At 41.2% G+C, this 21,662-nt stretch overlaps 1 protein-coding gene across 4 annotated transcripts in view; it reads left to right on the top strand.

Moving 5' to 3' along the window:
- The first annotated feature begins 467 nt into the window (after positions 1 to 467).
- The window catches only part of ZBTB46 (zinc finger and BTB domain containing 46), a 51,432-nt gene continuing 30,237 nt past the window's right edge, over positions 468 to 21,662 (top strand). The window contains exons 1-3 of one of the 4 annotated variants that reach the window (XR_014169707.1): positions 469 to 753; positions 1,986 to 2,235; positions 15,112 to 16,082. Coding sequence is in view for 2 of the 4 variants with exons in the window: in XM_081916836.1 (XP_081772962.1) it covers positions 15,146 to 16,082 (937 nt within the window). In the remaining 2 variants the exon portion in view is untranslated. Of the gene's footprint in view, positions 754 to 1,985; positions 2,236 to 15,111; positions 16,083 to 21,662 lie in introns of all 4 variants that reach the window. The other 3 variants (XM_081916836.1, XM_081916837.1, XR_014169706.1) reach the window with 3 other exon arrangements.

Genomic DNA, 21,662 nt, shown 5'->3' with positions numbered 1-21,662 from the left:
CGCAATGTTAGAGGGCGTGAAGGACAGCGGTGGCAGGAGGGGAGGAAAGGCCCTGACCGTTGCCAGGGAGACAGAAGCCCCAACTTGCCCTTGGCAACAGTCTTGTCAGGCTCGGCTTCGTCCCATGATGCTCAGCGGCCTCCTTTCCCCCGCCCCGCCCGCGCGCAACCAACCCTCGTGTCCGGCAAGCTTGACAGTTGCGCTCCCACCTCGCGCGCTCTCTCAATCCCCTGCCGGCGCGAGCGGAGGCCGGGTGGGCGGGGCCTCAACCGACAGAAAGAAAGAGAGGAAAAGAAAAAAGAAAGACTCCGCGTGGGTGTGGCTTAGGGAGGCCTGTGCTCAGCTACGCCCAATCAGCGACGCGGCTGCTGCACTTCGCCTTCCCCTCAGCTCTTCCTTTTCCACAGGAGCGCCGCCCACCCTTCGCTTGGCCACGCCCACCTCTAGTTGTGGGGGGTTTTTTTATTGCCGGCTCGAGCGCGGCGGCCCCTCCCCCCTCTAGGGCCAAGTTGTGAGGGGAAGTGGAGCGCGCGCGCCTCCTTTCCCTCAGGAGGGGGGGGGAGCAGGGAAGAAAGCGAGGCGGGAGCGCGCACCAGCTCGCTCTCTTTCCCTCCCCCCCCAACAATCGTCCCCCCCCTCTCTCTTTCTCTTCGCCCGACCCCCCCCACCCCCTTCACACAACTCATGAAGAGAAAGACGCGGAGTGCGACCGTGTGGAGCCAGCGCTCCGGCCGCGCTCCTCATGAAGCGCAGGTAAGAGAGAGGGGGAGAGAGAGAGATGGGCAGGCAGGCAGAATAAACAAACAAAACAATTCTTTTAATTTTTTTTTTTAAAAAACCTCCGCTTTCTATTTATACATCTTACAAGGCTATCAATAATATCACCACCCCTTTATTCCCTTCTTCTTCTTCCGTGGTCGACGGCGACCTCTTTCTCTGCCCTGAGGCGATTTTCTCTGTAATTTGGGGGGTGGGGTGGTGGTTGTTGTTTCCTTAATTAGCCTCAAGCGCTCTACAAAAACTTGCTTTTTTCATTTTATTTCTTTTAAAAAACGCGCCGTCCCCACTTCTGAACCGCATTGGGTTGCGCTCCCGCTCGCGATACTTTTTTCCTCCTTCTCTTTTATTTCTAGGAAAAGTATGTTTTGAAAGACCTGGCAACTCGGTCGCCTCGGGTCTCTTCTGCGTGTATTTGTTTATGGCGCGCAGCGGCGCGTTTTCAAAGTCTCCCATTAACCTAGTTCCCTGTAGGGAGATCTTTGCGTTTTTCTTGGTGGGGGGGGGGGGAAGGACTTTTCACACACACCCCACACCACTACCACACACCCCTTCTCTCTAGATAGTGTGGGGTGAGATACACACACACACACACATATATATATATATATATACACACACACACACACATACATACATACATACATACATACTATGGATGGGGTTTCCTTTGGGGGACAGCAGAGAAGAGAAATTGACCTTTGGGGGGCAGTTGAATGAGGGCATCGGGTTCCCTTCTCCCCCCTCCTCCTGCCCCACCTCTCCTAATTGAAGGCAAAGGATACTCGTTTCGCCCCCCCTCCCTCTCTGTCATGGATTTTAGCCCCCCCCAACCCCTCGCTCGCCCGCCCAATGGGAGGTTCGTGGGGGCCGCGCGTCCTCCTTGCGCGCGGCGCACGCACGCTGTGCCTGTTCCCTGAGATATGCTGGAAGGGCAGCTGGGTAAAATCCCAGCTGGAGGGTGGGACGTGGTTGGGGGGGCGGTTTTGCTGAGATGACTTTCCCACCCCCCTGTGTGTGGAAGGGGCATGGAGCTCCTCTGATCTTCCTTCACCTCGGGACATGATGCCTTATTTGGGGCTAGGTGGGTGGATAGATGGGGGACAGCTCTGTGACTGGCAGGGTTTAACCCCCCTCCCTGCTTCTCTCCCACCCCCTCTCTCCTCCTCTTCTCCCCCCACCCCACCCCTCCCTCTAACCTCCAAAAGGGGAATTTTCCAGCTGGTAATTTCTGCTGCGTCAACACCCAGCTCAAGGGAGTGGAGAGGAGACAAGGGGGCATTTTAACAGCAGCTCCACTTCGTGAAATAGCAAGCCTTTCCATTCTGGTTTGATAATTTTATTTGAAAAGCAAACAAAAACCACCCCACAGCGTTTAAAAATAAGCATCTGTGCAAGTTGGACCCAAGAGCTTGACAAGAGAGAGTGGCTCAAAACTGCTTGGAAGAAAGGGATGAGGTAATAATACTGGTGAAACATGTTGTATATTTCTCCTTCGCTTGCTTTCTCTTTCTGCCTCTCTAAAGCCAGGCCTGTTTGGGGTTATTGTCTCCCCCTGAAGTCAGGCACCGATCGGCTGGCCTTTCCTCCATTTTAATTGCAAGCTGAAATATTGGTAGTGACCCTGTATATTTTTAAGAACCCAGTCTTCAGAATAATGCTTTCCCTGCCTAAAGCTGGAGGACTACTTATGCTAAGTGATAAGTAAGGGAATTGATTTGAAAATGTTGCATACAGGTAGGGAACATTTTATGAAGGGGGTGTCAACACCCCAAAAGAATAATTTGTAGGGAGAGTAAAAGGTTTCCTTTAAAAAGCAACAACAACCTAAAGGTGATGGTAGAAGTTTTTAAGTTGTAGATTGCCTTTTTGTGTCTGTAAATAGGTTGTCAGTTCTGTAAAAGTCATGCAAGTAGCATCTGATAACTTAAAACCCAGACGACAAATAAGGAATTAACCAGATTTCCAGGACTGTTAACAGTGGGAGATTCCTTCAATTTAAAGACAGCTCCTTATTGCTTGCTGTACTGCTGGAGAGCCAGAAATAGATATAATAGAACTATTGTGTTCAGTAATGTATTTTTGATGTGTCAAGAAATATAGAAACAAAGGGCAGTTTTACTAGGAGATATTTCTTAAAATTAGCTTTCTCTGTATTCAGTCAAGGTATTTATTTAGCATGGATTAGAGACAAGGTTATTATCAGCACTGTTTATATATATATGCTAATAAGGAAGTGTGTTTTGCAAACAGTGTTTTGCAGGCACCTGTACTGAAGTTATTGTATGCATTTTAATACTTGAGTCATTTCAAATGTTTAGTTGCATTTTCTAAATATATGTTGTACACTAGCATTTTAAGTACCAGTACATATACTGTAACTTGGTTCCCTACTTTTACTGCTTCTATTTTAAGGGGTTTTCTTTGAGAAGAGTATTCTATTTTGGTAAAAGGGAAAGCTAGACACGGCTTTCTTGCCACGAGACAGACAAAAGCTGCAGTTTTACACAAACTTTGGAAATTGCACGATATCCTCCCCCCCCCCCCCGCAAGCTCGGTGAACTAAAGTTTGGCAGTTTATACTGTGTCACTTTAAATACAGTAGTATTTCAGGAATAAAGGGAACCACTCTTAGCATTTGACAGCCAATTCTGTTTTATTGATTGGCTGTGCTGAACTGAATTAATAGCAGTTGAATGCAGCTATTGCTTGTCAAGTTCTCAGTCTTGTAGTCCTTTCATGATATGGGGTGTGTATGCATTTAGAGTCTTAGACTTTAGAGCTTGCTGTTAACTATAGTTTTCCACATAGTGAAAAATTATCCTCTGGTGTATTACAAGTTAACAAAGGAGAGCCTTATGGGACAGACAGGATCTACAAAACAGTCTCCAGGTCTTGATTAACTAGAACTTGCATTTCTCCATCCTGAAAATAATGAGCAAATCTGACAGTGAAATCCTAATGCATGTTTACTTGGAAGTAAGTTTTGCTGTGTTCAGTTAAGCTTACTCCCTAGTAAGTGTGTTTAGGCTTGCGGTATGAGATACTAGTGTCGATTGTTATTTAAATGGATGATGAAAAGCTAATTTTGCTGTTAGTAGACTACTTATTGGAATCATATTGTTACACCTTTTGATTAGGCTATGATGTCCTGTTTACTCCATGAAGCCATATCTAAATAAGTGAGAATGATACAATTATGCATTGTAAATTAATTGGATCTGTTTCTTCTCTTTCATATGACATTATTTGCTAATTAAACAGACATAATAACTATTTTAATAAATGATGTATGGCAATATACAGGTCAGATTTTGGAATTTCAGAGAACAGAGGAAATGGGCCACATTGTCCCTATGGCTTGTGTTTTCTAGGACATCCATACAGTAGAGCCTATGTCCTTCTCTTCCAGGTTGTATATTAGAAAAGCTTTCTGAGTAGCTTACAGAAACAACCTTGGCATACTTTATTGGGTGGATAGCCTAAGCGAAGTGAGGCTTCAAACCTAACCTGAGTACCTGGGAGTAAACCTCATTGAATTGAATGAGACTTACTTTTGAGTAGACACTGCTAGGATTGCAGCCTTAATTACAAACCGTAGGTGCCTGCTTGGTCTGGTATTGTTTTGATATTGGCTCAACATACTCTAAAATACATTTCTTCTTGCCTTTACTTCCTCATGAAAGCTTTTGCTGTTCATTGCAATATTCACCGTTCCTTCAAGGTTTTATTAATACAAGTACAGTATGCATATTTTTTGTTTCATAACTTTTTGCCTTTCTAGCTTCTTAAACCAAAATTATTTTCATGAACAGCCCACATCTCCTGAGCAGTGATCCTTTTTTCAACTGAGTTCTGTTTGCTTCTTTTAGCAACATGGCTTTCCTGCATTATTTGTAGTGTGAACTAATCCTTGTTACTATATTCTTAATTTAATTGGTAAATAAAAGGATAAAAGGGGCTTAGTTTAAATCTCAAAAGGCTCCCTGAAATTCAAATAGTTATCCTTTACACTTATAATTCCCTGAACTCTGAAGCTTTGTACCTATGCCAGAAAACTTTGACACCCTGCACAATAGGATTAGCTGAATATTTGTTGTGTACTCAAATGGTTGTTGTCTTATCTTAAACTAGGCAGTTTAAAGGTAAGACATAGTAGGCTTCCCAATCAATTGATCAGTTTCCCCCCTCCCCCCCCCCGAAATGGAAAGAATGCAAAATTAAATTCTTAAGAAAGTATGTAGTAATTCACAGAAGCTAGCATAATGGATTTGCCAATAATAAATCCTGCTAAACTAATATTATCTCTATCCTGTATTACTTTACTAGAAAACTTAGCAGACACTGGGAATTATGTGGATGCAGTTTAGCTTGATTTCAGCAAAGCATTCGACAAAGGTCTCTGTGATATTTTGGTTAGCACATTGGTTCAGTGAAAGCTGCACAATGATACTGTCAGATTCACAGCTGGTTGCAAAACAGTATTTGAAGTGGAAAGGGATCTCAACACAATTGTTCCCAAGTGCCTTCTCAGACAGACACTATGGAGCTTACAGATCTTCATAGTCTTCTGGGGAGTGGTGGGCAATGAAACAGGATGGACTATGGTGTAGCACAAGTTGGGTAAATCCTGAAACACATATGACTGAACACAGCTAATGAGCATACAGTTGTGGTTACTATATGGCAGTGATGAGCTTCACTTCTGCCACCATTGCAGCTTGCAGTAGGCATCCAAAAGCTTATACACACAGTGAAGGGGGCATTTGTATCTGTCCCGATGAAGGAGATGATTGGAGACATTCTGTGACAAATTTGCTAAGCACTTTGAAGATAAAATTGCTTGAATCCATACAGAATTAGATACTGTAGTTATGACTAGTCTTGTGGATGTGTCCAGAACACCATCTGGTTAAGTTTTATTGAATCAGTTTCAGTTATTATGGCCTGAGGATGTGGGCAAGCTTAAAGGGATTCAGCCTACTGCATGTCTCCTTTGCTAATAAAAGCTAATGTTGAGGGCTGAGAAGGTGCCAGTGGCTTTAAAAGAGGCACTTTAAACCTGTAGTTGTTAAATAAATACCGCTCCTTGGGCAAGGTGCTTAAGAAATTGATGGTGGTGCACCACCAATTTCAATCCCATTCAGTCCTGTCTGAATCAGGAGAAATAGTGCAGGTGCTGACCTGATAATTTCAAGGTGGTAATGGGCTAGGTATGGGTCAGTAAACTGAATCCAGACATAATGGAGATGCTATGGGTGGGCTTTTATGGGGTTTGGTAAGACAGCCTGTCCTGGATGGGATAGTCCTGGGTATGTGTACACTTCCGGAGTCATCTTTGTCACTTGAAAGTCAGGTGGCTTCATGATTAGAAGTGATTGTTCCCAGTTATTGATGGTTCACTAGACAAAGCCTTTCCTGGACAGGGATAGCTCTGATAGTTTTCAGATTGGACTATTATATTGCCATGCATTCTTATGTGGAGTTGCCCTTCAGTGGTCTGGAATTTGCAACTGGGAAGTGCCAATGGTTGCTCACACCTATTTTGAAATACTTGCACTAGCTGCCAGTTGTCTTTCAGGTGCTTATGATGACATTTAAAGCCCTGAATGGCCTGGGTCCCAAATATCTGAAAAACCACCTCCTCCCATACCCTGCTCTGTGATTTGCAGATCAAATTATTTTGGTGGTTCCTAAACCTAATGTCCACGGTGTAGGTGCTTGTGGCAGGACATTCTCTGAAGTGGATCCACACCAATGGAATGAACTATCCTTCCATACCTCAGCCTTACTTGCTTTCCACTGGTAGTTGAAGATGTACCGGTACTTCTTTGTCTAGTGGGGCAGGGGTAGTGTTGAGATTCACTGTAGAACTGGGTATAAGTGTTTTTGTTTGTTTGTTTTTTGCTGTTGCCTGCAATTTTTTACTGTAAATTTAATTGGTGAATTTCATTTTGTTTCTACAATGTTAAGTTTTGGGCTATTTTTTTTCTTATACATATTCTGCTCTGGCATCTTTGAGAGAAGGAGGTATATAAATTACATATTGTTAGAATAAATTTAAAATAAATAGTATTATTAGATAAGTACAATTAAGGGGCAGGATTCTCCTAACAAGCCTTATCGGGGAAGTGCGATGCAAGGACTTCCACAAAAGTGCTTTCCCCCACACCAGAAATAGCTTCGGGAGGGGCATTGAGAGAACCTCCAGAACCGTTCATGGGCAGAGGATCATTCTGTCTGCTAAGCTGAATTGCTTGTGCAGATGGAATGTTTGTCATAGGGCAATGTTGAGTTCCACTCAGGGTTTTTTGACTAAACCCCAGCATTCACTTTCATATCCACATGGAAGTGTCCAGCAAAAATATTTTGACCGGTGTGTGGCATGATAAATCTAGGCTGCTTCCATCGAGAGCCATAAATAAATTCTTAGATCTGCAGTAATTTGCTATCTACTCATGGGCAAAATTGTTGGTGTTTGACATGTCTGCTAGAGGTTTATACTCATCTTTCTTTTATGTGGTCTTGGGTTCCACAGAGACACAAATTGTACATTGGGCATTTAGCAAGAAGCTGGTCCTGACTGTTGAAACTCCTGGCCGTGGGGTGGGGGGGATCTGAGAAATCACAAGCCGATTAGCGTAACATCTGTTCCATAAAACTTGGTGGAAAACATTATTAAAGAAGCATATAGAGGAAGAAGCCTTGCTGCATAAGGACCAGTGTGGCTTCCACAAGGGCACATCGTGACTAACCTTTTAGAGTTCTTGGAGAGTCTTAATAAGTAGTTAATTTAATTCTCATCTGACCCATGCCTGATCTATTGGCCTTTACAGTCTCTGGCCATGGTTGAGGCAGAGCTTGGGGACATCAGTTAGAGCTCAGATTAACTAAGGCAGAGAATAGTTGGTTGGTAGGCCATTTTGAATAGGAGAAACTTGCTAGTTACTGTTGAAGTTGGTTCTCCTGTGGTCATGCATTCTTGGGTTATGTCCCTGGCATTTTAATCTTCAGATTGTAGTTTAGAGCAGCCACAGTCTTTCAGACAACTTTTGTGAGAAGGCTGAGACCTCTTTCAGATTGCTACATCTCAATGGTTACTACAGTAGCAAACATGGTTTTTTGTATGCACATCTGGTGGTGGAAGTTAATGTAGAATGTGGTGGTTGGGGTTTGCTGACAAAGTCAGCTTCTATGACTCCATTCCTCTACATGCCAAAACTTAAGATTTGATTTACTGTATCTCCCATTTCTGTCCTCCAATGTTTTCTGTTGCATTTGCTTGGAGTACCATTCTCCCCCAACAGCTTCATGGGCCTTTCCTGTCTGATTAATCTCTTGCATTCACCTATCATTTTGTGTCAAATTTCATTTCCATAATTGTGTTGAAATCAGCGATGCTTTATACCAGGGGTCTGCAACCTAAAAAGAGCCACTTGGACCGAAGAAAAAAACACCTGGTAGCCGCAAAACCATTGTGACATTTAAAACAGTGGGGAGTGTCGGGGCACACAATGCGCCTCCTCCCCTTGCTAGTATCCGCCCCGGAGCCGCGGCAAAGGTGTAAAAGAGCCGCATGCTGCTCCGGAGCCGCGGGTTGCTGACCCCTGCCTTATACAGACAACTACCGGTAAGTGTGGCAATTGGCAAGACAACTACAAAGAAGTTGACACACTGGGACCTGCATGCATTATGAACTGCTATCTACTTTTTCTTGCACTGCCAAAGAAATAATCTTTGTGTGACTGTGCTTTCTGTGAACCAAAAGCTCACAGCAAAAGTATGCAGGATGAAGTACTGAAACTTCGGTTATCAGAATTTTACCAGAATTGTAGGTCAGGTCACCAACCTAAGGCCCATGGGCCAGAAGCAGCCCGTGGAGGTCGTTTGACTGGTCCACGAGCTGCCCCTGAACTGAGCTGCCCACTCGCACGCTGTGCTAAACCAGCATGGCACGGGGACTCGCATCCGCGGCACCGGAAATTGTGTCTGCGCACTTGCAGATTCCAAAAATCACATCTGTGCAGAACTGAAAATCATAGGCGCGCGTGGAAGATCCGGCCCACAGAGGGATCTTCCACAGGAAGATAAACCTTGCTGACCACTGTTGTAGGTGGACTGGGTATTTAATGAGTAGGGAGGATACCAGAACTCTTTTGCTGGTTTTGTAGTATCTTAACTTTTTTTTTTTTTGCTTTATGATAATATTCTTTATTAAAGTGCAAGGAAGATAAGAAATCCAAATACTTCCCATTTTAAGTCTCATTTCTGTGAAGTGTAGGAATGTGGGAAGCTGCTTTATATCAAGTCAGATCCTTAATCCAGCTGGCTTAGTATTGTTGACAGTGACTGGCAGCCATTCTCCAGAGTTTCAGACAGGAGCCCTTCCCAGTCCTATCTGAAGACACGAGGGATTGAACTTGGAAGCTTTTGCATGCAATGTTAGTTCCCCTGCTGCAAACCTAACCACACTCACTTTGATGGAGTGCATACTGCCAAATAATCACATAGCTTAAAGTAAGCTAGTATCTTTGGCTAGCTTCTATTTTTAATTTTTAGTAATGGTTTAACAAATCTAATTCATCTCAAATATCAGGGGGAGGTGGGGAAGAAAGGAGCATTGACTTCCATAATTGAATGTTGTTGTGCTTTGTCCAGATGTCTAATGGAACTTAGAAGACGTGGGTTGACTGTATCTGGACATCTTGTGATCTCTCTTTCTCTCCCCCCACTTCTCTTTCTGAAAGACTGTTGCAGAATAGCTTTTGCACATAAATTCATTAACAAAATTCACTGTTACAGTTTTATTGTGTGATACCTATCCATCCATCCAGGGGTCTGCCTGCTTTTTACATATCCAGAAACTGTAGAAAGTACACTTGTAGTGGATGGAGAAAAATGAAAAATAATCAAAGCAGAGATGTAGAAATTTTCTGACTACAGACACCTATACTGCAGTTATATCATGTTCTATTGTTGCTCTGGCTTTAAAAGTTTCACACATTGCCAATTGATCTGTTTAAACATATCATATTTCTACTAGAGATAAATTTGATTTGTGATGAGAAAAAAAGTTGTGTTTATAAAACTGGAATATACAAAATGGAATAATTGAACTTGAAATAAATTTTGATGAACTATTGCTAGCTTGGCAGGGAAACTAGATGTTACTGCAGCTAACATTTGTGTCAGAACCCATGTAACTGATTTCCTTGTTTAAAAACGTAGGGGTGTTGAAAGTAAAGCATGAGTGGGGGAATAGTGCTGAAACTTCCACTCATGTTTTGTTCTCCATGCTCACAGTATGGTTCTTTGAAGAGAACTAACACCCACCTGTAGGGGAAGAAGCAATTTTTTTAGGGGAGGGAATATATATGTTGAAAGGGTTCAGGACATCCTCTTTCTGTTTGCATGCTTGCTTGTTTTAAATTGTACACTTCTTCACTCTAGGAAATTCATACAACCCACTTTATGACACATACTTTTGCCATCATAATCCCCTTATAAAGGTGCATATCCACTTTAAATCCATAGCTACATTGTTAAGTTCTTTGTTTGTGATACAGTTAATCATGGTCAACATTTCAATATGAAATAATAAATAATTCTATGGAGTTTCCTAATTGTGTTTTTAGCCGTATGAGTAACAACTTTACTGTACCTTGTTAAAGGTTCCTCCTTGTGATATCAGCTAGTATTAAGATTAGGTGTCCTAAAAGTAAGGTGCCTCTTTCATATTAGGGGTAAGAACCAGAAAATTTGACCTGCAGAAGTTGATAGTCCATGCCTGAGAATTTTTTGGGATTGCATTTTTCAAGACCTGTTCTTTCTCTTCATTAATTTAATTGCAGAACTGTAATTAAATTGTAACTATATCTCTTCAGTTCTATAGAGTTGAAGTTGTTTCTCAACGTTTGATTGACCTACAAAGAGTCAATCAAACGTTGAGAAACGTTTGAAAAGAACTACATTCTTTTGCATGCACCACACTGCACAATTCAGTAGTTCTGTTATTATGGCATTTTGTAGCATGGAGTGCAGCATATTGAAGAGAAAGGAATTCATAAAAAGATGAGCTGTGTTTGAATAGAATGTTGGGATGAAGTGGAAGTCCTACATTCTCTCATTACCACGCTGGAAGGCATTGCTGTGGATTCTGATTTCACAAAAAGCCTGACACTTGATGTACATTTGGCTACTGATATCAGCAAATACTATTGAATGGGACACAGAACACCTGTTAAAACATTTTTCTTTTTCAGCCGGCCCTCTGTTTTTCTCATATAGTATTTAGAAACTTCTGCTAAGTGGTGGCAGTCTAGTCTTCTGTTTGGTATTCCCACACAGATTATGTTCTTAATTGTGGTGAGAGATACCTTTTGTTTTCAGTTGCATTTTTACACTTTTCTGCAGTTTTGCAGAAAATGGGACAGTTCACTTAAACATGAAGGCAACTATCTTTCCATTATCACTGTAAAACAGATAACATGCGAAGTGTGCTTAGTTTCCAAGCATAGTGAAAAGCTCATTTGCTGAACCTCATTTCTTTGGATGCTCCCAAGTTCTGAAAATTCATAGTGGTCATTTATGGTTAGATGTTTTCCTTTAGGACTTCATCTGTCTGGGAAGCAATAGTATGAAGAACACTGTGCTGCTACTGTCTATGAAGATGTCATTGGGAGACATTTTAAGCTTTAGTCTGCAGATTAAAAATTGTTGCCTAATCTGTGGGGTTGACACTAAGCAAAAACTCGGGGATTCAGGATTCTGGAAGGTCTGTCACCTTTCTAGCTGCACAGAAATGCTTGCTTCCTCATCCCTGAATCACATTTAACTGCTCGTTTGTAATCTATGTATATACAGTTTGTAAAATCTGGACCGTCCACAGTACTGATGGAATTTGAATTTATTCCTTTGTGAAGTGATTGTAGTTGGGAATATTCTATACATAAGATTACTAAATTGATATTTTTCTAATGGGTGTTTACTTAAAAAGTTAATAGATAGATTGATAGAAGTGATCTCATGTTGCCTGAATACCCTCGAAGGCATTTATGAAATATAATGTACACATTTATTTAAATTCAATTAAAAGCCAGGTTAGGGACGCGGGTGGCGCTGTGGGTTAAAGCCTCAGCGCCTAGGACTTGCCGATCGAAAGGTCGGCGGTTCGAATCCCCGCGGCGGGGTGCGCTCCCGCTGCTCGGTCCCAGCGCCTGCCAACCTAGCAGTTCGAAAGCACCCTCGGATGCAAGTAGATAAATAGGGACCGCTTTCTAGCGGGAAGGTAAACGGCGTTTCCGTGTGCAGCTCTGGCTCGCCAGAGCAGCGATGTCATGCTGGCCATGTGACCCGGAAGTGTCTCCGGACAGCGCTGGCCCCTGGCCTCTTGAGTGAGATGGGCGCACAACCCCAGAGTCTGGCAAGACTGGCCCGTACGGGCAGGGGTACCTTTACCTTTACCTTTTAAAAGCCAGGTTATCAAAAATATTGTTTTTATTACTAAAGTGAAGGATGTAAATTAAGTTTATAGTATTGTGTCATTTGCATAAATTATTCCCTTTTGCGGATATTGAGCTACTTTGGTGCAAGAATTGAGTTTTTAGCATAGAATCAAAGAACCTGGCCCTAATCCAAGGAAATTTAGTGACACTTGTAAGTCTCAGTAGGTCAACCTAGCAATGACTCGTCTCTTATTTTTCATGTTGGCTAATTGGGAAAGGAATAATTATTATAGAAGAAAAGTAAATATAACCAAATGTAGAATAGATAGCTGAAGCAGCCAACACGCACTGATATACACTTTCTCAGCTAAAGGACATTCAATTATGCTTACCAGTAACTGTGAACCAGATGTGGTTAAAGCTGGTAAATACCTGGGGGTGGGTGATTGCATTGTGTGATTAGCTGACTTTGTGTTTCCAAGAGAAATTATCTAGTGCTAGGGAAGGAGAGGGAGACTAAGATAATGAGTATAATGTCAACAAAGAATTATCTGAAGACATTGGAAGGACACTTCTCGCATGGAAGCTGAATTAATAACAAGCTTAACTCATGACAGTGTAATAGAAAAATAAATTGGATCATAAAGTCATATTGTGTGAAAGCTACTTAACTGCATTCACATGTGTGATTAGGTGTTGGAAAGTTGGCAGCAATTTGCTGCTTGTGCATGTACTCTTATTCCTAAGAAGTATACAGAATAGATAATAACTTCAGCAGAAAATGCATTTTAGTCAGACTTTCTTATACAATGGTCCACCAGTGGGGTTCTGCTGTTGTGCTGGAATTTCTGTTTCCTATGCTCCCCCTGTGTGCCCCTAATATCTCCTCAGCTGATTTTGAGAGCATGTGGGAACTGAAGTTCTGTTGCGTGCATGGGAGTCTGTTGTGCCAGTGGAGCTGCTGCATTGGAATATGGCCCACATAATTTTTTTATTTTTTATTTACTATGGATATGGTTTTGGCTAGAGATTTCTGTAGACAGTTTATCCAAAAGTTTAAAATCTACAAGGCATAGTACAGGTAGGAAAAGGAGAATGTAAAATTTCATTGAAGGAAATTCATTAGAATGGGTGCATTTTAGTAGCTTTTTAAAACAATGGAAAAGTATAAACAGCAGATATCAACTGAGCACAGAAAGTACATGGTATAAAATGGTTCTGTAAGTAACTTGATAAATTTAAAAGAAAATGGAATGACTAGTGTCTTATAAAGCTATAATTAATCTGTACACTCCAGCCTTTTGGGGCTGATGAACACATCTGGAATTTTGAAGTGCTGTGGGCACCAGTCAGAAATGGCAGCTGTTAAGTACATGGCACAACACAAAATGGCTGCCACATCTAAAAGAGCAGAAAAAGGATCACAAAAAGTGGGCCTACTCCCATCAGCCCCCTCCAAATCAGCCACTTTGCTTTCTTGCATTTCCTTTTCATTGGGATGGTTTTCGTTGCTGCCTCCTGTATAATGTTACGAGCTTCCATCCATAGTTCTTCAGGCACTCTGTCCACCAAATCTAAATCCTTAAACCTGTTCTTCACTTCCACTGTGTATTCATAAGGGATTTGATTTAGATTGTATCTTACCCGGCCCAGTGGTTTTTCCTACTTTCTTTAATTTAAGCTTGAATTTTGCTATAAGAAGCTGATGATCTGAGCCACAGTCAGCTCTAGGTCTTGTTTTTGCTGACTGTATAGAGCTTCTCCATCTTTGGCTGCAGATAATATAATCAATCTGATTTCGATGCTGCCCATCTGGTGATATCCATGTGTAGAGTCGTCTCTTGTGTTGTTGGAAAAGAGTGTTTGTGATGACCAGCTTGTTCTCTTGTGTAGAGTCGTCTCTTGTGTTGTTGGAAAAGAGTGTTTGTGATGACCAGCTTGTTCTCTTGGCAGAACTCTATTAGCCTTTGCCCTGCTTCGTTTTGAACTCTTCATTTAATTCTGACATCTGCCTGGTTTTCTCTCCCTTCCCAACAATCACCGTAATCTGTGGGCACTGACCACCCTTAGCCCTAGCTGAGGTTGACATGCAGGATCTAGTAACTTCTTTCCTGAGGAGTTTCTGCTATAGGATGCTTTGCCTCTACAAACATAATTATCAACACTAGCTTGCTAGGATCTTAAAATTTGATACCTTAACACAGGAAGCTTATCTCTTTTTCTCTGTAGTTGTGGTAAATACATCATACTTTCTCTTGATTAGTTTTGAAAGGTTAATATCCTGGCATGCTATCTTCAAAGCTTCAAGAATATTCAAAGCTATTGAATATTGATGGTCCAAGTTTACATATTCAGTGCAGGCTATTCTCTTGGGCCAAGCCAGATAGGACCTCAAGTGCTTCTTTAAATTTAATGTGCAGGTTTTTAAAAGCACAAATAGCATTAGTTGAAGGGGTAATAATTATTGTGTTTACAGCAAGCTGGTAGGGGGAATTTAACTCTTTATTCCCTTGCTGTGTGCCTGAGAAAATCCATTATCTGAAGCTGGTATTTGCATGGCCAGAAAATCCCCCCATTGCTGCTAAAATGAGGGATCTTCCTCAGGATTTCAGCAGTGGAAGAATGGGTTAAATCATTCCTCCCAGCTGCTGTAATTCCAATAATTACCAACTCCCCCCACCTGACATTAGCATTTCTAAAAACCTGCCTATTAAATGCAAATCCAATATTAAAGTCAAGCAATAAACTCTCTGTTCTAAGTATAATGCCTTAATTATTGTTGTCTTCAAACTTGGAAAGATAGCTAAATGCCTCTCTGAATTTTTGTGGTGATTTAAATAGTATGACAGCCCCTTTAATGTGATAATGCCTCTCTATTTCTCCCTTACAGACCTGTGTGAAAGCAGTAGCACAAATATTTCTAAATGAATAATCGAAAGGAAGACATGGAAATTGCCTCCCATTATCGTCATCTGCTTCAAGAACTCAATGAACAAAGACAGCATGGCATCCTCTGTGATGCTTGCATTATAGTGGAGGGAAAGATTTTCAAGGCTCACAAAAACATTTTACTTGGGAGCAGTCGCTACTTCAAGACACTGTACTGCCAGGTGCAGAAGACTTCTGACCAGGCAACGGTCACTCATTTAGATATTGTAACAGCCCAGGGGTTTAAAGCAATCATTGACTTCATGTACTCTGCACACCTTGCATTGACCAGCAGGAATGTTATTGAGGTGATGTCAGCTGCTAGCTATCTCCAGATGACTGATATTGTTCAAGCTTGTCACAATTTCATAAAGGCTGCTCTTGACATAAGCATTAAGTCTGATGCATCAGATGATTTTATTGATTATGAACTTGGAGCAACCTCCAGCAGTAGTACAGATGCTTTGATTTCAGCAGTGGTGGCTGGTAGGAGCATATCTCCCTGGCTAGCTCGGCGGACAAGTCCTGCAAACTCCTCTGGTGATTCAGCCATTGCTAGTTGTCATGAAGGAGGAAGCACATATGGAAAAGAGGATCAAGAACAAAAAATGGATAGTCATGATGACATTTCATCCCAATCTCTCTGGTCTAGTGATATGGGGTATGGATCCTTGCGTATCAAAGAGGAACAGAGCTCTCCATCTCATTATGGAGGAAATGAGTTGCAGTCTGCCAAAGATAGTACAATGCAGAATACTTTTTCAGAACAAGGCGCTGCAGATGGATGGCAGCCTACTGGGCGCAGAAAGAACAGAAAAAACAAAGATACTGTGCGCCATATTACACAGCAACTGGGAGATGACAGCAGAACAAGCTCTCCAGTACCACCTTTTCTATCTGCCCAAGGATGGCCATACAGTAGTCGTGAAATAAGTAAGATTTTTTTTTCCTTTCTGTCTCTGTAGAATCATATCATGTGATATGTATAATCATTCATGTGAATGCATAATCATTTGTGGCATACTAGTTAAAAGGCCATAAACTTTAATGGTTCGATTACTTTTATAGTAGCGTAAAGGATATGTCTTGCTTTTCACTTGAGATCCAGCTCCGAGGGCCTTCTGGCAGTTCCCTCATTGCAAGAAGTGAGAGTACAGGGAACCAGACAGGAGGCCTTCTCGGTAGCCGCACCCGCCCTCTGGAATGCTCTCCCATCAGATGCTTAGTAAATAACAACTATTTTACCTTTAGAAGACATCTGAAGGCAGCCCCTCCCAAGCTGCTATATATCTCAATGCCAGTAACTGAATTTGTTAATGAAAACTTGTGAAAAATAATTATATTAGGCCCTAAATAGATAAATTAACAAGAGAAACACAAATATTTCTGTACCAGGAAAAAAAAAGCTTTTAAAAGCTGCATAACATGTTCTCTAAAGTAGCAGTGGTACAAAGTATCTTTGAAAATGGAAATCCATTTATGTAAAATAACGAACACATTTCCTGTTATATAATAGTCAACATCTCAGTTTCTTGAAGATTTTATTCAAATTCTGTGTATTGTACTTGTGTCTTTTTATGCAGCAGTGCCATCTTGGGAAACTTTCAAGCTTACAAATGTTGTTTCATATACAACATGAAGCATAACCATGTAAATTATGTGTTAAATGTTTTCCTGTGGCTTTACACTGGCTCTTAGAAAATAAAATGATTACTTCCAGTCTGAATTTTGAAGAAGGTAGATGTAACCCCTTTGGTAACTGTCCAGGGTTGTGTGTAGGGCCTGCATTACTGCCCAAATCAGTCACATCAAAGCACGGCATACCTACAGTGGAATTACTGACTGTGTTGTCAGTTAACCTTGGAATATCAGCTCAGTTCAAATTTTAGGTCTCTGTCAACCTCCTTCAGTCTTGGTGGTTGATGAAAAACAGCCAGTCAGCTGCAGCAGTTTACATTAAGGAAGTACAGTATGAGACTGTTTCCAAGCTCAGTGTGTATTAGCTTTTAGTCCATCACTGCAACCAGATGTAAGGCAAGCCTATGTGGTAGCATGCTATAAACTAATTCACACTGAGCATTGCACACACCAGCAGTTGACAGAAGACTACCTGCATACGTACTTTTGGGGCTAGAACTCTGTGTTGTATAATGACAGTCTGCACTGGAAGTGGTGCAATATATGGAGCACCAGTTAAAGATTCAATAAAAAATCCTACCATTTTGCAGTTTTGATCCTGTTTGAATAGATTTCATACAGATTAATCTAAAAGCCACAGAAGGGTTATCTCTTAATTAGGATGAATCACAATTTCATAAAATGTGGGTGATAGACTCCCATAGTGACATTACTGCTATTTCCCTCTCATACAGTTCTTACCCAAATAGTCTCAACCTACCTTTCATGCTTCAGATCATGGCTTTCCTCACTGGTGTACACATCTTTTACATATAATGCTCCTCCTCTCTTCCTGTTTGGTCTATTGCTTTTGAATAAGTTATTCCCCTCAATTACTGCTTTCCCAGTCATGAGTCTCATTCCACCACGTTTCAACAATGCCTTTTATATCATTTTTACCATCCTGTATTAAGTGCTCAAGTTCATCTTATTTCTCGTGCTCTGTACATTAGTATAGAGACAACTGAACATCATTCTTGGGGATATATGAGTAAGGATAATGTTAGCTGCTGTTATTGTTGTTACTTCTCCGTGATTATTTTAACTGGCCTATATTTTTTAATTTGTTTTTTATTGGTGGGTACCTTTGGTGGTTCTACCTTTGTTATATCAGTTTAGATTGCTGCTTTATTATGGTGTAAGCTTCCTTCAGGGAGCTGGGCCCCAAAAGGCAACCATATAAAAATATATACATAAATTAAGAAGCACGGAAAAATACATTGTTTTCATTGGTCTCCTTAACAAAATTTGTAAGCCAATGCATAGTGCAGATTTTCTTCATATCAGTAGTTGAGAATCAAATGAAGGATTTAGCTGGCTTATTTTTAATCTTTTCAGTCTGCTTTTCAGTGCTAATATAGGCAGAAAACTATCTTTCTAAATTATTGATATGCATGAAAACAAGGATTTTTTTGAATTGCTGAAAGAGTAGCATTATTATTTTCCTATTGGGTCATTCACATATATTAGGGATATAGTTTTATAGGATTAAGTAAATACAAAACCACTGGGCTGTAGGATTTTGTGGTATTAAAGTTTGGCACTGTAGAGGTCAATTACCTTCACAGGAAGAATGGGAACAGTTGAAATCTGAAGAAGTGTGCATGCACACAAAAGCTTACACCCAGAACAAACTTAGTTGGTCACTAAGGTGCTACTGGACAATTTTGTATTTATTTCAACTGCGTCAGACCAACACAGCTACTTACCTGAAAGTTGAAATATAGTTGTGTGTTAACTATTCTGCTTTTTTCTGGCATGTTCCTTTCTTTCCTTTCCTTTGAATACTCAAACATTACCTAATCTATGTATTATTAAAAAGAAAGTAGATTGCTTTGGGAATTGACATCTACAAACACTCCCACCTGCACCTTTTTTGAAATGTTTTTGTATCTATAAGCTTATGCAATATTGATTTTCAGATGACATTAGATGGTATCTGACTAAGTCATCACAGGAGTAGATCTACTGAAATCAGAGGACGTCACTTGATTTCAATGCCCTGTTCAGCCTGTGACTTAGTTAAGCATCACCCAGGAAGCCTGTGATTGTTAATCCACAAAAAGGAAGACCCTACTTTGGTGTGCCCATAGATGGAAGTTCATATACACACTGTGTTCCTAGCTGGGCTTCCTGGGCAGATTTTAATGTGGATGCAGATGTTCCTTTTGAGCAGGGATAGTGGCTTTACTTTGTTGTCCTGTCACACTGTTAGTATTCAAGAAAGAGTAATGTGAACTGGGCTCTAAAGGAAACAAAAATGTAGTAGTACTAGTCAGGACAGAAAACATACTTTATTTCAGATAATAAGGTTTATTGAAGTAAACATTTTGTTAGTTTATTTTAAAAAATCAAGCCCTGCACAGGGCTATATTTTAGTATAATGCAGCTGGCTAATTCTTACCACACAAACAGAATGCTCTTCTGAATGCCCTTGTCATATGGATGATACATTGGTGATATTATCAAGGGAACATTCTTGGGCCTGATTCGGATGTTATTTAAAGGTTTATTAACCCACTACATGGCTGTCCCTTCCACATACCGAGCCAAATGTGCAAAGCAACATTCTGCCTCCCTCCACTCCGCTGCACACATAGGCCAGAGTGAAATCTCTTGTATATTACACTATTCTCTTTTTAGTTTAGTTTAAGTTTATATTGCAGTATTAATTTTTGTTTTTAATTTGATGGCACAAAGCAGAAATATAATTTTCAGAATGGCCCATCTTAAAAAGAGAGCTTTATTTTAAGGTTATTAAATCTGAGTTTCCAGTTAATAACTGCCCTGACTCCTTACAGTACCAGATGGAGGAGGGTTTTCAATTCGTATTCCTGCCATGTCTCAGGTACAGCTCCCACAATTTAATTAAGTTTTTCATTTATCTGTGTCAACTTCTATCAGCATTGTATCATAGTTCATGGACTTGCCCTTCTTCATATTGCAGCAGTAAATTTAATCTTGGACAGTACAGTTCTTGGTTCATCAGCTCCATGATGTGGGTGTGGAAGAAGAATGCTGAGGCAGGATAACTAAAAACAATTTTTCTGCCCAACCACCATGATAGGTTGCTGTTTACTATGTACTTGAAAACTGTTTGCCTTCTACCTGCTAAGAAAGGAGGTTGGGAGAATAGTAGTGGGGTGGTTCAGGGATTATTGAATGAAACTGATTTCTTAGATCTGGAATGTGAAATCTCAGGCCTAGAGGCCTCTCTGTTTTGCCCTCAGGATTCTCCTTAGGCTATGCCCCTCTATAGGCCACACTTTGATTGAGTGCTTTTGTCTGGTTCAGTGTGTTTGTGAACTGTGATAATGCCTCTTGGATACCTGGGAGGAGGGTGGATATGTGGTATATGTGTATGTGTAGAAGCCTCAAATTTTTGCATAGCTGGAATGGAATCTCTTGTAAAAAGGTAGAATTCTCATCCATTGCTCAGCCCATTTTTGCATCTGACCCTGCCTACCACTGCTATGTGGATCTTAGAAGGTAGGCCATGAAGGAATATGGATCTTGGGCTGAACGAGGTTCTGCTTCCCTAACCTAGATCCTTTAAAAAATCTGGGTCTGGATTCAGTTAGCCTGGCACATTCGTGGCAACCAGTACAAGGACTCCTGCTAATGCAAGGGGGGCTCTCCTCCCCCCATTAAGCCACCACAGCTCCCCCAAATCCTTTCTGGATGGTTAGGAGACTCAGAACTGTGCTTGGAGGGAGGAGCAGAATTGTTCCATTTGGCAAGTAGAAATGCATTAATTAACAGAACAATCAGAAGACCATGATGTGATGTTGGAGTCCTCCCCTGTTTCCCAGCCTGGTTCTAGGGCTGAGGTGGCCTTGCTTTCCTGCTGAATGACTGTCACCTCTTGGAACCAGAGCAGGCAAGAGTTTTGTTAGACCTCAGTGACTTTTAGTAATATTGAATATGATGTTATTCTGGTCTGTGTGATAGATACAGGGCTTGCCAACAATGTTTTATGTTGGTTCTGATCTCTTTTTTTAGGATACAGTGGTGCTGACAAGCTTCTTCTTGTCTCCATGGCATGCAGTTTGCAGGGTTCCAATTTGTTCCAATGCTGTTATAATCTACATGGAAACACTAGGAAACTTTGTCTGGAGATTTGAGCTGGGCAGTCACTAGGTGTGCTGATTACATCCAGCTTCTTCTGATTCTAGGAAAGATGTTGAGATTTTGACTCATTTTCTAGGTGATTGTAGGATGAGACCTGACGATAGTTCAGTTGGTAGATCATGCGACTCTTAACCTCAGGTTTTTGGGTTTGAGCCCCAAGTTGGGCAAAAGATTCCTGCACTGGAGAGGGTTAAATCATATGACCCTCATGGTCCCTTCCAACTCTACAATTCTGTGATTCTATGAAACTAATAAAGTGAAACATAAATCGGATGAGATGGATATTATGTTGGTTAGCAAACTTGATGATGTCAAAATTGTTGCCCAGGCTCTTCTGAATGAGACTGTGCTGAACGAGGTGTGTGTGTAGCTTGGGAGTGCTTCCAAATCTGACATTACTCCTGGATATCTCTAAGGTGACTGTGGCCAGGATTGTATAATCTTACAAACTCACTATTGTACAACTTCACTGTCTCGCAGTTTGTTTCCAGGCCCAGTTCGCAGTACTATCTTCTTTGTCCTTGAAGCTGTTTGGGGCTAAGCTAACATTTATAAAAGATCACCTCCTCTCATTTGAGCCCACCCACCTTCACAGTTATCAGGGGAGACTTGTTTTTTGTTCCTTCTATATCTGATGTGTGACCAGTGGTAGGTGGCAGCACTCAAACTGCCCAGGAGGCTTGATTAATCTCCACTCTATCTGCA

This window comes from Podarcis melisellensis (genome assembly GCF_964234715.1).
Source record: "Podarcis melisellensis genome assembly, chromosome: 6".
Classification (NCBI taxonomy): Eukaryota; Metazoa; Chordata; class Lepidosauria; order Squamata; family Lacertidae; genus Podarcis; species Podarcis melisellensis.
Note: the sequence above shows the minus strand (reverse complement) of the source record. Positions and strands in the feature narration are given on the sequence as shown.